At 43.0% G+C, this 15,188-nt stretch overlaps 1 protein-coding gene across 1 annotated transcript in view; it reads left to right on the forward strand.

Moving 5' to 3' along the window:
- Nucleotides 1–1,747: 1,747 nt before the first annotated feature.
- The window catches only part of LOC308655423 (CD48 antigen-like), a 203,851-nt gene continuing 190,410 nt past the window's right edge, over nucleotides 1,748–15,188 (forward strand). The window contains exon 1 of the mRNA XM_081305549.1: nucleotides 1,748–1,830. Within this exon, the coding sequence (XP_081161675.1) occupies nucleotides 1,761–1,830 (70 nt within the window). The 5' untranslated portion in view covers nucleotides 1,748–1,760. The remainder of the gene's footprint in view (nucleotides 1,831–15,188) is intronic.

Here is a 15,188-nt window from a genome sequence, read left to right on the forward strand (position 1 = left end):
GCTGGGATTACAGGTGTGGGCCACCGTGTCCAGCAGTCCTTTAATTTTCAGGAGATGCTCCCTCCCGTACGTCTTTTTTCTCTCAGTCTATATATGAGATCCTTGAGTTTCTGAGTTAGCCAAGTTTATTTCTACCTGATACAGATGTTTATTGTGACATTGCTTTAAATAGAGGAATGACATGAACAGTCTAAGTGTCCTTGGCTTCTGGAATTTCCTTGAGGCTTTCAAGACCCATCGAGTCTCAGTACATGGAAATCCTTACATTGGGCCTCTTCCCCTTAAAGACACTTGGCCTGGCCACTCTTGAACACATTCCTCTCAAGTTGCTAGAGACCCACATTTGTAAAGTGACTATTTCCAATTTCCCCAAAAAGAAGAACTACAGGAAAGAATCAAGCATGTAAAACCCTATATTTTATCAACAAAACTCAGGAAGTGGCAGACAGATGATGCAATAAGAAAGATAAATTTGCTCACTTATCATCTAACAGGAGAAAACAACGTTTTTTCCCCATAGCATTCATAATTAGAGGAAAACTCGATCAAACTTTTTTCTTTTAATTTAATTGGTAGGAACCTCTACTAAAGTTGGAAATAGGGTGTTTACTGTCAAAGTCATTAGAAGGCAGGCAGGGAAAAGAAAACAGAGTCTATTAGTGGTTTATAAACATCTTAGGGCTGTGAAAAACAGTTAAGAGATTTTAAGCAGGTCACCCTCCCATAGGTACATTAGTTGATCTGTTTATTGGACATCTAAAGGCATATAGTACTAAAAATAAAGTATTTGAATATATGAGCTATCCCTATCCATGGCATAAACAATCTTTCATATCCTGCAATTCATGATGGCTTCCTACATCACTGGCTGATACCCTGGGCTCAGCGTGCAGTAGAGTAAGGACGACTGTTATCTGTGGCAGAGACAGTGCTGTATTTCACATGGTCTTGAACATTTTGAATTCTGGGCGGGTTTCTTGTCCAATTTAATTTCTGTTTTGCCTCATCCTATCCTGGTGAAGAACTTATCCTGGTGGGGAAAGGGTCAGCTCTGTCTCTTGTTGGTTTGCATCGTGTTATTATATTCAGTCTCCAAATATCAGAAGGAGATCTTCTCAAAGGAGGCAGCCACTGTGTGTAGGCTCCTGCACATTGAGAACACGAACCGCGCCCCCTAGAGGGCAATGTCTGAAATGGACATTCTTACTTTGAACTTGAACCTTGCATTCTTAAGATAGTTCACACACTCATGCTCATCAGTCTTACAAAGCACACCAGGGTGGTGGTGGTGGGTGGGGGAAGAATCTATGACATATTAGGAAAGGGTGCTTTTCTATTGTAAATAAAAATATAAATTGATACCCTGCCCTCCCGTATTTTCTTCTTTGACCACAACTATCTTCTGTAACCCGCTTTGGAGATATTTTACCTAGAAAGGTAACTTCTAAAAATTTTATTTAAAAATGCACAGAAAAAACATTTCCAGCAGACCTACACAAGAATACTTATGGTGGTTAGTTTTGTGAGGTGTGATAACAAGTGATTTTATTTGTCTGTATAATTTGCTTGTTTTCCAAAATTTTCTCGAGTCAACATGAATTATTTTGGGGTCAAAAAAACATCCTATTTCTTCCAAGTGTGCAGTTCATTTTGACTAAATGTCAAGAGAAGGGGCGGGGGAGGGCGGGGAACAAACAGCAGGGGAGGGGCCACATGTTGCCTCTGTCCCTAGGCAGCCAGGGAAGGCTGTAAAGGCAGTGATGGACCCTCTGGCAAGCCTCTGCTGGCTCCACATGGAGATCCTGATGCTTCAGTTCTTTCCTTCTCCTGGTGAGTAGTGGCATGGGTGTGGGTTGTGTGGGGGGAGGGCGTGTGGGTGTGTGTGTGAGGCTGTGTGGGGGAGAGGTAAGGTAGGTGGGAAGGAGCAGGGGCTTCCCTGGACTCCTGATTCCCCATGCTTTCCTGAAGGCTGAGGCAAGGAAAAGGGACTTGGGGACTCTCTGGGAGAGTGCCAGTTACTACCCTCAGGTAAATCACTGTCACATGCTGAGTGGCTCCTTGCCTGCTGACAGCAAAGGACCCAGGCTTGAAACACAAGGATGTTTTTCTGTCACCAGGAATAATACATATTGACTGTAGGAAATTTGGAAAACATGAGAAATGATATAGAGATGAATGAAAAACATGTTTCATACTTCACAAAACTAAACACCCTAGATACTCTGTGTACTCCTCCGTCCGAGTTTTCTGTGCTTCAGTATATTTTTCTGACTTCAGAAGACAATTATTTACCGGGCTGTGCTTTCCAGTTGCCCTGAGAAACCACATGTTTCCCTTTCGATGACCTTGGCAATATATAATCACAACCTTCCTGGGAGCCCACGGTGCATCCAAAAGTTTAAGAATTTCTTGCCCATCCATCATGTCCCCCCTTTTTCTTTCCTGAGTTAATTAGCCTACATAAGGCCCTATGAACATGAAGGGTAGCGAACACATATTTTGAGTCTACGTAGATATCCACACAGACTCCTGCTGTCAACTGAGGTACTCGAGTCAAAGCAATGTTTTACTTTTTGTGCTGAAGTTCCCTGAGGTAGAGGTTCTGCCTCGACAGTAGAGTCCAGAGTGACCATTGCATATCCAGCAAAACATTCCTCATCTTTTATAAAACTGCTTCCATGGGTGAAGTACTCTGCATCAGTGTCCCTGAGGGCTGGTCGGTTAGGTCTGGTCTGCTGGAGAACACTTCATCCATGACCTCAATACATTTGTGATCAGGTTTTCCAGGTCCAATGGGCCGCAATGTTGCTGGGTTCAGAGTTCTGACGGCCTCGACGTGGATATGTGGATTTTCACATAACATGCCCTGATATTTGACCATTTTTTCCATTAGTCAATCAATAGTGTCCTTTATATTCTAACAATGTCAAAATTGAATGAGGAACTCTGACAACCAGTTCTTGTCCCATGGCCAGTTTATCAGCTTCCACCACCAGAAGAGCTGTGGCCACAAGGGCCCATAAACAAAGTGGCCAGCCTTGGGCTACAGAGTCCAGCTGTTTGAACAAATAGGCCACTGGACGGTGCCATGTCCCCAGCATGTGAGTCAAAACTCCTACAGCCACTCCAGACTGATCATGGACATACAGAAAGAAAGGCTTTGTGAAGTCAGGGAGCCCTGATCCAGGTGTGCTGGTGAGTGCTTGTTTAATGTCTTTAAAGGCCTTTTGATTAGATGGCCCCTACGTCAGAGGATCTCATTCTTCCCTCTTTGTGGCTTCATAGAGGAGAGGGGTTTTGTCACATCTGAAAGTTGGGGATCCATATATGGCTGAACCCAGTAGCCCCCAAGAATTCTCTAGTCTGATGACAGGTTGAAGGGACTGGAATTGAGATCTCCTGTTTCCTTTGAGGCTCAGTGGTTGTTCTGTTCTGTTGCTGAGTCAGATGGTAACCAACGTATTTGACTTTTTCTTGATAGATGTGGACTTTTAAGTTAGAGTCCACTGCTGTCGCAAAGATTGTGTACCAAAGTACCTGGGAGGAACTGTCATTTAGGGAAGGGAGGCATACATGGAGCTTCTGGTGCTGAATTTTTTTTTTTAATCTCCCAGTGCAGGATCTTGGCTGTTAGGATTCTCCAACTCTTAAATCTAATGTAAATCTTAGCAGAGACTGATGACCTGGGACATCATTAGTGTAAAAGGCACCTATGTAAATCTCGCCGTGGGCCATCTGTCAAGCTTGGAGGGCAGTGGTGTGGTCCCGTTTAGGTCCTGGTGTGGCAGCCACATTGTGCCCACCTAGGTGTTGCTCTTTGTCTGCGTGGCTTTCTCCTCTTGTCAGGTGGGAGCCTGCTCTAATTGTCTATAGTAGCTGCCCTGCTTGTGCTTTTGTTCAGTATGCCTGGGTGCATGGGGCTCTGTGGCCCTTCCTGCTGGTGGCTCACAGCGTGTGGCTTGGAGCCTGGTGACATGTCCTTTTGGAGTGAGCACCCTATGGCCCACTACTGGCTGTTAACATGAACATATTCCTGGTTCATTTGGGGTTTGCAGCAGCTGAGCCCTCCCGAGGTGCTGGGTCTCCTGCATCAGATGCAGCTGTGTGTGTCTCTGAGACCCCTGCCATGTTCGTCAATCATCAACTTCTGAGGAAGTGGGAAGAAACTGAAAGGAGGGGCTGGGGCCAAAGGCTGGGGGAAAACATTCACTCCTTCTCTGTTCAAGGCTTAGCATTTAAGCATGGCAGTGGGTGCTTGTCTGCCAGGGCCAGTGGAGGCTTCCCCTTTTGTCTGGCCATGCTTTTTTTTCTTATAAACATTTGGACCATTGGCTTTGTTCTGGTGAGACCCCCCTTTGAGTGACCTCTGGGTTTGTGGTAAGGGCAGCTGTAAGGAGATCCATCCTCCTCTTTATCTTTCTGGTCTGCCTGTCTTTGAGTCTCTGGGTCTCGATTGATGAAAACACCTTAATCAGCTCATTGGCACACTTCTCAGTAAAGCCCTCTAGGATTGTAACTTTTGGCAAATGGCTCTCTGAGCCTGTCCCACAAAGGCTGCATCGATCACCTGTTGCTGGCACCTGTGCATTTCTTCACTGACAAACTTGCATTGTGGCTGCAATGTTTGTATGGTGCCCCTCCTCCCCTGGGTGCCTCTGGGCAGGGAGAGGGGTGGCAGCAGCAGTGGCCTGGACATTTAGCTCTGAGTCAGTTGGGCACATCTCTTTTGATCATTGCTGCCAGTTTCATAGGGCAGAGGGGCCTTAGGCAGACATGGGGCTGAGAGATATGTTCAGGGCTATTGAGGGTGGGAGAGGGAGATGCTGGAGCAGCGGGAGGCTTTTCTCAGCTCTGTTTGTCTGCAGATGCACTGGGCTTAGGCTAGGGCTTAGGGCTGGCTCTGATTCCTTCCATCTTTTGGGCACAGACAGTGTGTTTTGTTCTCTTTTTTCTTTTCTTTTAGACTTTCTCTGAGGGCTTCTTGACATCCTTTATCTTTAGACCTTCTTCTTTGTTGGGGCCCCATCCTAGGTCTGGATAATGGGCTGCATCAGCTCAGTCATGGCCCAGGGTTTCTCCGTGTAGGAGGGAGTATGATTTTTCCAGCTTAGGAGCTCAATGGTGGAGAAAGGCTGGCACACAGAGCTGCCTTGTCTCCCTCAGGTGTTTCCCTCTGGTCAATATGGGCAGGTCCTTTAGTCCCTTGCAGGGCCATCTGGAGAGTTCTCATCTGAGTTGTGGCTCTAGTCTTGGGACAAATCTCCCACATGAATCTTGGGAGGTGAAAGAGTGTTTGGTTTTAGGAAGCCTTTGGCTCTGGGGACACCACAGAGGAAGGAATAGCCAGTATTGGGGCCATCATTTGTTGCCTCTGAGGACAAGGGGGCTGTGAGGGCAGTCTGCTGTCCCAGTGGTCTTGGCAAAGTTGGTCTTGGGTCCTCTTCTGGCTCTTGGGGAAAACTGTTCCCTTTCCTCTTTCCTAGTTAGGTTTTCTGTTTAGCTGCTTTCTGCTGGGTCTTAGAGACCACTATGCTCCTGGCTAACATCAGCTTGGACTGTCCATCCAGACAGGCTCTCAACCAAGGGGGCTGTTTCTGTACTATCTCTTGATAGCAATCAATATAAGAGAATTGGTTCATGGTTCCAACAACAATCAAAGGACCTCAGCAATGACTCTCATCTAAAGATCCTTCTGGTGGCCAGCCCACACCTTGGGTGAGCCACTCTAATTCACAGAGTATGCAACCTTTGTGGAGTGAGTTTCACCCACAGTTACCAGGAAAACCTTCCTAAATGTTTCTAACACACATTTCAGAAGGCTCAGTTTCCTTGTGTGCCTCCCATGTTCCACCCTGCATCGGTGTCACACACTTAGAACAAAACACACTTAGGACAAGACTCGATTCATCCATCTCCGGCTGCTCCCCTCAAAGGGACTTAGGGCCCTCTTAGCCTTGCGGGTCGGTATCAACCCCCAACCTGTAGCTTTCACGTAGACGTTGGTTGGTGAAATTCCGCCATAGACTGCCTGAGGTGCCACGGAACCGCGGATCAGGACTCTGCACTCGCTTTGGCCCTCAGGTTGGGTCGGAACCCTTCCCTTTGTCCATCTCATTCACACACTTTCACCCAGACATGGCCAGGACAGAATTTCTATACCGCCCAGATTCCAACAATTCCAAACCAAACAGAAAAGGGGTTCATGGTGTCCCCTCTGCTCGCTGACACCAAACAGAGGCTACTCGGGTGACTCCCCGGGTCCGTTTCAGCTCCAACCACTTTGGAGGGTACTCAGGACCCAACAGAGGGTGATCAAGCCTCTCTTCCACCTGCTTAGGCCTCAAAGGGGAAGTCAGGTGGGCTACCAAACCAAATGGACCCGGGTCCTACCTGTTCAGATGGGCGGTGTCCAAAACCCTCATTCTGGTTCCTGCTGCCTTTGGGTTCTGTTGTGCTCCAGGGTGGCAGCCCCAGGGCACTGGGTGAGTGGATCTTCCTTCAGGCCAAGAGTGGCTTGGGCAGGCCAAGGGGAATGCTGTCCCCCACACCCCCAGGGAAGTCTGTCCCCAGGGACAAGAGAGGCAGAATAGCCTTCCTTACTTCCTCTGTCCCATCTGGGTCACCAAAAATGTAGAGACAAATGAGGCAAGGCACCTAAGATAGCAGGAAACTGTTTATTTGGCTACTGCCAGGTTCAGAGGGCACAGCCTTTTCTGTAATCAATTAATCCCCTGAACCCCGAGCTCAGAGAGTTTCAGAATTTCATACCCAGCATGTAAAGGGAGGGGCTCAGAAGTTCACAGTCTGCAGAAGTTCACATAAAAGCAGCTTTTTCTTCCACTGTTCTGGGCAAGTTAACTCTTCAAGGACAACACCTGAGAAGGGGAGAGCTTCTTCTCCCCTTTCTTTCCTCCCCCTGCCAGCTGTTACCATGGAGCCCAATTGTAACTTATCTTAAAAATGTAGACATCTCTGTGAAGCCCAGCTCACAGAGGCCTTGTTTGCACATTTGTTCAAAGTACTATACTGGATGTTTGTGCAAAACTAGTAAGGGGTGTCCAGCACCTGGAGTGGCCAAGTAAACAGGGTGACATGAAAATAGGAAGTTTATCTACATTGAACTCTTTTGCAGAGACTCTTTGGCTGACAGTTCTAAAATCAGCCATGGTGAAGACGGCTTTTCTGTGGAGAAAGGGGGTGCCACTTCAACATGTTCCTGTAGGCACAAAATGGATAAAGATCTATTGGGCTGATATCACTCCCCCACATTTCCCCCTCCCTCCCTGCCCCCTGCCCCTTTGTCTCTTTCCTCTACTAATTTTCCTTTGTGTTTTAGGGGATCCATCCCCCACCTTTGTTTTCCTTTTTCCTCTCTACCTTCCGCCTATGAGAGAAAACACACAGCCTTAACCTTCCTCCTTTGACTTATTTCACTCAATATGAAGGTCTCTACTTTCACCCATTTTCCTGCACATGCTGTAATTTCATTTCTTTAGGGCCGTATAAAACTCCACTGTGTATATAGACCACATTTTCTTCATCTTTATCCATCCATGGACACCCAGTGTGGTTCCAGCCACTCTTCATGAGATGCTGGTTAACTTAGGCTGGCTCTGTTCTTCTGCAATAATGATCATCATCTTGCTGAGAAAACAGCATGGGTGGCCGAGCCCTGAACACAGGAAGCCACCTCGACCTCCAGCTGCTTTCTTGGGTTTGTGCTATGGGCTGCCCAGCAACCACTGAGGGCGGAAGTCCCTCAGAGGAGATGCAGCTGCTTCTGCCTTGCCTGCACCTGTGTGCTTGGTCTCCCCTAAGCAGATGGAGGCCGGTCATATCTAAGCTGCCTGGAGCCCTCTGTGATGGGGGAGTGCAGGGAGGTGACTCCAGTGTCTCTAGCCACAATGAACTTTCCTTCCTTTAAATATTGACAAAACAAACTGTTTCCCAGAAACGCAACATTCAGGCCTTTTGAGCCATGACGACCTCATTTTTGTTTGAACTGAAATGACAGAACGAATAATCCTTTGTCCTTTATTTTAAAAAAGAAAAGAAAAGAAATTAAACTTGCATTTTTATTTTATTTTATTTTTTTTAAATTAAACTTTTAAAGAATAGAGCATGACAGACTTGGGCTGTGGATGTAGCTCGGTGGTGAAGTGCTTGCTTAGCATGTGCCAGGACTCAAAAAAAAAAAAAATAAAATAAAAAAGAAGAAAAGGAAAGGAAGGAGAACTTCTGCTCAGGGAATGTCCATATAAGGAGACAAAAGCCAAGCAGCAGAGTGGGAGAAAATACATGCATGCCTTGTACCCATGAAACCACTAGAATGTTGTCTATCTACAAAGCTCCACAGACTCAGCTGCTACAATGGGGGAAAGCACATCTTCAGGAGGTTATGCAGATGGGAAAGAAGCATAGGCCAACATTTTCCATATGAGTGGCCATCAGAGAGCACAGTTTAAAACTACAACAAGATGTCGACACCACCACACACTCCACAGAAGGACTGAAATAAAAATAATGTCAGCGCCAACTGATGGAGAGAATGCAGACAATTGGATCACTCAGTTGCTGATGGCAAGGCGACACATTGCGGCTTCTCTGGAAAACAGTGTCACTGTTTCTTACAAAGCTAAGCCTGGAATTGCCTCTTTAGTTATATTTCACTTAGAAATATAAAAACAGGTCAAAAATATAAAGCATACAGTATTGTATCATAATATTTATAATAATAATAATAATAATAATAATAATAATAATAATAATAGTAGTAGTGGTTATTATTATTATTTTGGTGCTGGGGATCCAACCCAGAGCCTGTGCAAGGTAAGCACACACTTTACCACTAAGCTTTACTGCCAGCCCTAATCTTGGTTTTGCAAGGAAAAAACGTTATGGACTTGTATTTGCATGTCCCTCAGTGCAGGGCACAGGATCTCTTTGTGCACCAGAGATAGAATAGAGAAGAGCTGTATTGTTGGATTTGATTATTTTTCTCTATGTTTTATCAATTTTAGACGTGTAGTTGGAAGAAAACTGGGAACCAGAAACTCTGGATCTTAATAGGGACTGCAGCACAAATTTCTCTCAAGTGATTTCTCTCAATTATGTTGTAGCGGGGAACTTTCTCTTTCTTTCTTTTTTTTTTTTAATTTATTTTTTTTATTGATTATTTAAAGCATTACATAGCTCATGATATATCATCTTTCATACATTAGACTCAAATTGTGTTTTGAACTCCCATTTTCACCCCAAATATAGATTGCAGAATCACATCTGTTACATATTCACATTTTTACATAATGCCATATTAGTGTCTGTTGTATTCTGCTACCTTTCCTAACCCCTACTATCCCCCCTCCCCTCCCCTCCCCTCCCATCTTCCCTCTCTATCTCCCCTGCTGTTGTTCAATTCTCTCCCTTTTTTTTCCCTCCCCCTTGCCCCTCATAGCCTCTTGTAATTTTATGTATCCTTGAAGGTCTCCTACCATTTCCATATGCTTTCCCTTCTCTCTCCGTTTCTCTCCCCCCATTCGTCTTTGTTTACTGTAGTCTTTTCCACATGCTCTTCCTTCCTGTTCTGTTCTTAGTTGTTCTCTTTATATCAAAGCAGACATTTGGCATTTGTTTTTTAGGGCTTGGCTAGCTTCACTTAGCATAATCTGCTCTAATGCCATCCATTTCCCTGCAAATTCTATGATTTTGTCATTTCTTAGTGCTGCATAATATTCCATTGTGTATAGATGCCACATTTTCTTTATCCATTCATCTATTGAAGGGCATCTAGGTTGGTTCCACAGTCTAGCTATTGTGAATTGTGCCGCTATAATCATTGATGCAGCCGTATCCCTATAGTGCGCTCTTTTAAGGTCCTCAGGGAATAGTCCGAGAAGTGCAATAGCTGGGTCAAATGGTGGTTCCATTCCCAGCTTTCCCAGGAATCTCCATACTGCTTTCCAAATTGGCCTCACCATTTTGCAGCCCCACCAGCAGTGTACAAGTGTACCTTTTTCCCCACATCCCCGCCAACACTTGTTGTTGTTTGACTTCATAATGGCTGCCAATCTTACTGGAGTGAGATGGTATCTTAGGGTGGTTTTGATTTGCATTTCTCTGATTGCTAGAGATGGTGAGCATTTTTTCATGAACTTGTTGATTGATTGTATGTCCTCCTCTGAGAAGTGTCTGTTGAGGTCCTTGGCCCATTTGTTAATTGGGTTATTTGTTATCTTATTATTTAATTTTTTGAGTTCTTTGTACATTCTGGATATTAGGGCTCTATCAGAGGTGTGGGGGGTAAAGATTTGTTCCCAGGATGTAGGCTCTCTATTTACCTCTTTTATTGTTTCTCTTGCTGAGAAAAAACTTTTTAGTTTAAGTAAGTCCCATTTGTTTATTCTGGTTGTTAACTCTTGGGCTATGGGTGTCCTATTAAGGAATTTGGAGCCCGACCCCACAATTTGTAGATCGTAGCCAACTTTTTCTTCTATCAGACGCAGTGTCTCTGATTTGATATCTAGCTCCCTGATCCATTTTGAGTTAATTTTTGTGGATGGCGAGAGAAAGGGATTCAATTTCATTTTGTTGCATATGGATTTCCAATTTTCCCAGCACCATTTGTTGAAGATGCTATCCTTCCTCCATTGCATGCTTTTAGCCCCTTTATCAAATATAAGATAGTTGTAACTTTGTGGATTAGTCTCTGTGTCTTCTATTCTGTACCATTGGTCCACCCGCCTGTTTTGGTACCAGTACCATGCTGTTTTTGTTACTATTGCTTTGTAGTACAGTTTGACCTCTGGTATCGCTATACCTCCAGATTCACACTTCCTGCTTAGAATTGCTTTTGCTATTCTGGGTCTTTTGTTTTTCCATATGAATTTCATGATTGCTTTGTCTATTTCTACAAGAAATGCCGTTGGTATTTTGATTGGCATCGCATTAAACCTATAGAGAACTTTGGGTAATATCGCCATTTTGATGATGTTAGTTCTGCCTATCCATGAACAGGGTACATTTTTCCATCTTCTGAGATCTTCTTCTATCTCTCTCTTTAGGGTTCTGTAGTTTTCATTGTATAAATCTTTCACCTCTTTTGTTAGGTTGATACCCAAGTATCTTATTTTCTTTGAGGATATTGTGAATGGAGTGGTTTTCCTTATTTCCATTTCAGAAGTTTTGTTGCTGATATATAGGAATGCCTTTGATTTATGCGTGTTGATTTTATAACCTGCCACTTTGCTGAATTCATTTATTAACTCTAGCAGCTTCTTTGTAGACTCTTTTGGGTCTGTTAAGTATATTATCATGTCATCCGCAAATAGCGATAGTTTAATTTCTTCTTTTCCTATTTTTATGCCTTTAATTTCTTTTGTCTGTCTAATTGCTCTGGCTAGTACTTCGAGAACTAAATTGAATAGAAGTGGTGATAGAGGGCATCCCTGTCTTGTTCCAGATTTTAGAGGGAATGCCTTCAATTTTTCTCCATTCAGAATGATGCTAGCCTGAGGCTTAGCATAGATAGCTTTTACAATGTTGAGGTAAGTTCCTGTTATCCCTAGTTTTTCTAGTGTTTTGAACATAAAGGGATGCTGTACTTTGTCAAATGCTTTTTCTGCATCCATCGAGATGATCATGTGGTTCTTGTCTTTAAGTCTATTGATGTGGTGGATAGCATTTATTGATTTCCGTATATTGAACCATCCTTGCATCCCAGGAATGAATCCTACTTGATCATGGTGCACAAGTTTTCTGATATGTTTTTGTATTCGATTCGCCAGAATTTTATTGAGAATTTTTGCATCCAAGTTCATTAGAGATATTGGTCTGTAGTTTTCTTTCTTTGAAGTATCTTTGTCTGGTTTTGGGATCAAAGTGATGTTGGCCTCATAGAATGAATTTGGAAGAGCTCCTTCTTTTTCTATTTCTTGAAATAGCTTGAAAAGTATTGGTATTAATTCTTCTTTGAAGGTTTTGTAGAACTCCGCTGTATACCCATCTGGTCCAGGGCTTTTCTTAGTTGGTAGTCTTTTGATGGCTTCTTCTATTTCTTCTTTTGTTATTGGTCTGTTTAAATTGTGTGTGTCTTCCTGTCTCAATCTGGGCAATTCATATGCCTTAAGAAATTTATCGATATCTTCGTTATCTTCTATTTTATTAGAATATAGGGTTTCAAAATATTTTCTAATTATCTTCTGTATTTCTGTAGTGTCTGTTGTGATATTGCCTTTTTCATCCCGTATGTTAGTAATTTGAGTTCTCTCTCTTCTTCTTTTCGTTAGCGTGGCTAAGGGCTTGTCTATCTTATTTATTTTTTCAAAGAACCAACTTTTAGTTTTATGTATTTTTTCAATGGTTTCTTTTGTTTCAATTTCATTGATTTCTGCTCTAATTTTAATTATTTCTTGTCTTCTACTACATTTGCTGTTGTTTTGCTCTTCCTTTTCTAGATTTTTGAGGTGTTGTGTGAGTTCATTTGTTTGTTGGTTTTTTCTTTTTTTGAGGTAAGAACTCCAAGAAATGAATTTCCCTCTTAAAACTGCTTTCATTGTGTCCCATAAATTCCGGTATGTTGTGTCTGTGTTATCATTTGACTCTAAGAATTTTTTCATCTCCTCCTTTATGTCTTCTATAACCCATTGATCATTCAATAACATATTGTTCATTTTCCATGTGATGTAGGATTTTTCCTTCCTTCTCTTATCATTGATTTCCAATTTCATTCCATTATGGTCAGATATGGTGCATGGTATTATCTCCACGCCTTTATATTTACTAAGAGTTGTCTTATGGCATAATATATGGTCTATCTTTGAGTAGGATCCATGTGCTGCTGAGAAGAACGTGTATCCACTTGATGATGGTTGATATATTCTATATATGTCGGTTAAGTCTAGATTATTGATTGTGCTGTTGAGTTTTATAGTTTCTTTATTCAGTTTTTGTCTAGAGGATCTGTCTAATGGCGAGAGCGGTGTGTTGAAGTCACCCATAATTATTGTGTTGTGGTCTATTTGACTCTTGAACTTGAGGAGAGTTTGTTTTATGAACGTTGCAGCTCCATTGTTGGGTGCATACAAATTGATGATTGTTATGTCTTGTTGGTGGATGGTTCCTTTTAACAGTATATAGTGACCTTCTTTGTCCTTCTTGATTAACTTAGGTTTGAAGTTGATTTTATTCGATATGAGTATGGCCACTCCTGCTTGCTTCCGAGGGCCATGTGAGTGGTATGATTTTTCCCAACCTTTTACCTTCAGCCTGTGTATGTCTTTTCCTATCATATGAGTCTCTTGAAGGCAGCATATTGTTGGATTTGTTTTTTTGATCCAGTTTACTAGCCTATGTCTCTTGATTGGTGAGTTTAGGCCATTAACATTTAAGGTTACAATTGAGATATGATTTGTATTTCCAGTCATGCTTCTTTATTTATTTATTTTAGTTTGGTTAGTTTTGCTTTTTGGTTATTTTCCTCCCCCTTTACTGAGATACTTCCTGCTGTTAGTTTTGGGCACTATTTTTCACATCCTCTTCTTGTAGTGTTTTGTTCAAAATGCTTTGCAGAGCTGGTTTTCTTGCTGCAAATTCCTTTAGCTTTTGTTTGTCGTGAAAGATTTTAATTTCATTGTCAAATTTGAAGCTCAATTTTGCTGGATATAGTATTCTTGGTTGGAATCCATTATTTTTCAGCGTTTGAAATACGTTATTCCAGGATCTTCTCGCTTTCAAAGTTTGTGATGAGAAATCTGTCGTTAACCTTATTGGTTTACCCCTGAAAGTAATCTGCCTCTTTTCTCTCGTAGCTTTTAATATTCTCTCCTTGTTCTGTACGTTGGCTATCTTTATAATTATATGTCTTGGGGTTGGTCTATTATGGTTTTGAATGTTTGGGGTCCTGTAGGCTTCCAGGATTTGGCAATCCATTCCATCTTTCATCTCTGGGAAGTTTTCTAGAATTATTTCATTTAATATGCTGTCCATTCCTTTGGTTTGAATCTCTGTGCCTTCTTCTATCCCTATGACTCTCAGATTTGGTTTTTTTATGACATCCCATATCTCTTGAATAGATTGCTCGTGGGAATTAAGCATCTTTTCTGTGTTGACTATATTCTTTTCAAGTTGATAAACCTTGTCTTCATTATCTGATGTTCTGACTTCTACTTGATCAAGTCTATTTGTAATATTCTCGTTTGAGTTTTTAATTTGGTTTATAGTTTCCTGGAATTCTAGGATTATTGTTTGATTTTTTTTTAATATCTCTATCTCCTGGTAGAGCTCGTTCTTTGCCATTTGAATTTGTTTGTTTAATTCATTTTCAAAATATATTTTTATTTCTTGGACTTGCTGTCTCATGTCTTCTCTAATATTCCTTTCCATTCGAGTTAGGTATGCCTTGAGTTCTTTCCCTATACCTGTTTCTGAAGTTTCTATGTCCTCCTGTAGAATTGAGTAGTCTTGCATTGTTTGTAATCCTTTTTTCCCTTGTTTTCTCATGTTGTCCACGTTACTTTCCAGCTCTTTTTGATTGTCGTGTTTCTGCTCTCCTCTATAGATTTGTTTTGTTTCTGTATTACTCTGATGTCTCTCCTTTGTGTTGTTGAAGTATGACTGCTAACGTGGATTCCGCTGGGAAGGAATTCCGACGTTCGAGCTCCAGTGACGACACTACTCTGCTATGACGGGCCCCAGTCTCCTTGCTGGGGTGCCCTAATGGGGGGGTGTGACTGGACTGTCTCTGTGTGGTTTCAGCTCCCGGTCGTGGCAGGCAGGTAGACTCCAGCCGCCCAGTATCACAGGCCGCGGGCAGGTGATCCGTCACCAACGGGAGGGCGTTCTCCTACCGCCAAGTTACGCGGGCAGTGGGTGAACTGTCGCCGGTGGGCCTGCAGTTTACAGCTGCCCAGTCGCGAGGGCCTTGCCTCTAGGCTCCTGGTTTCTCCTGCTAGCCTTGGTTTCTCCTGCTAGACCAGATTTCCCCTCAGTGATGATTCTCGGCAGTTCAAACTGTACTCTGTGCCTGTTTTGTTGTTGCAATCTGTCGGACAGTGGCGGTGGTTACTTCAGCTGTCCAAGATGGTGGCCGCTGGTTACCTTAGTGGAGTGTCCCTTGTGGGGGGTGGGGCTGTACCGCTTCCGTCCCCGCCAACAATCCCGAACTCAGCCCGGGGGTCAGTGCGGGCTTGGGC

The sequence above is a fragment of the Spermophilus citellus genome, assembly GCF_964194105.1.
Source record: "Spermophilus citellus genome assembly, chromosome: 9".
Lineage (NCBI taxonomy): Eukaryota > Metazoa > Chordata > Mammalia > Rodentia > Sciuridae > Spermophilus > Spermophilus citellus.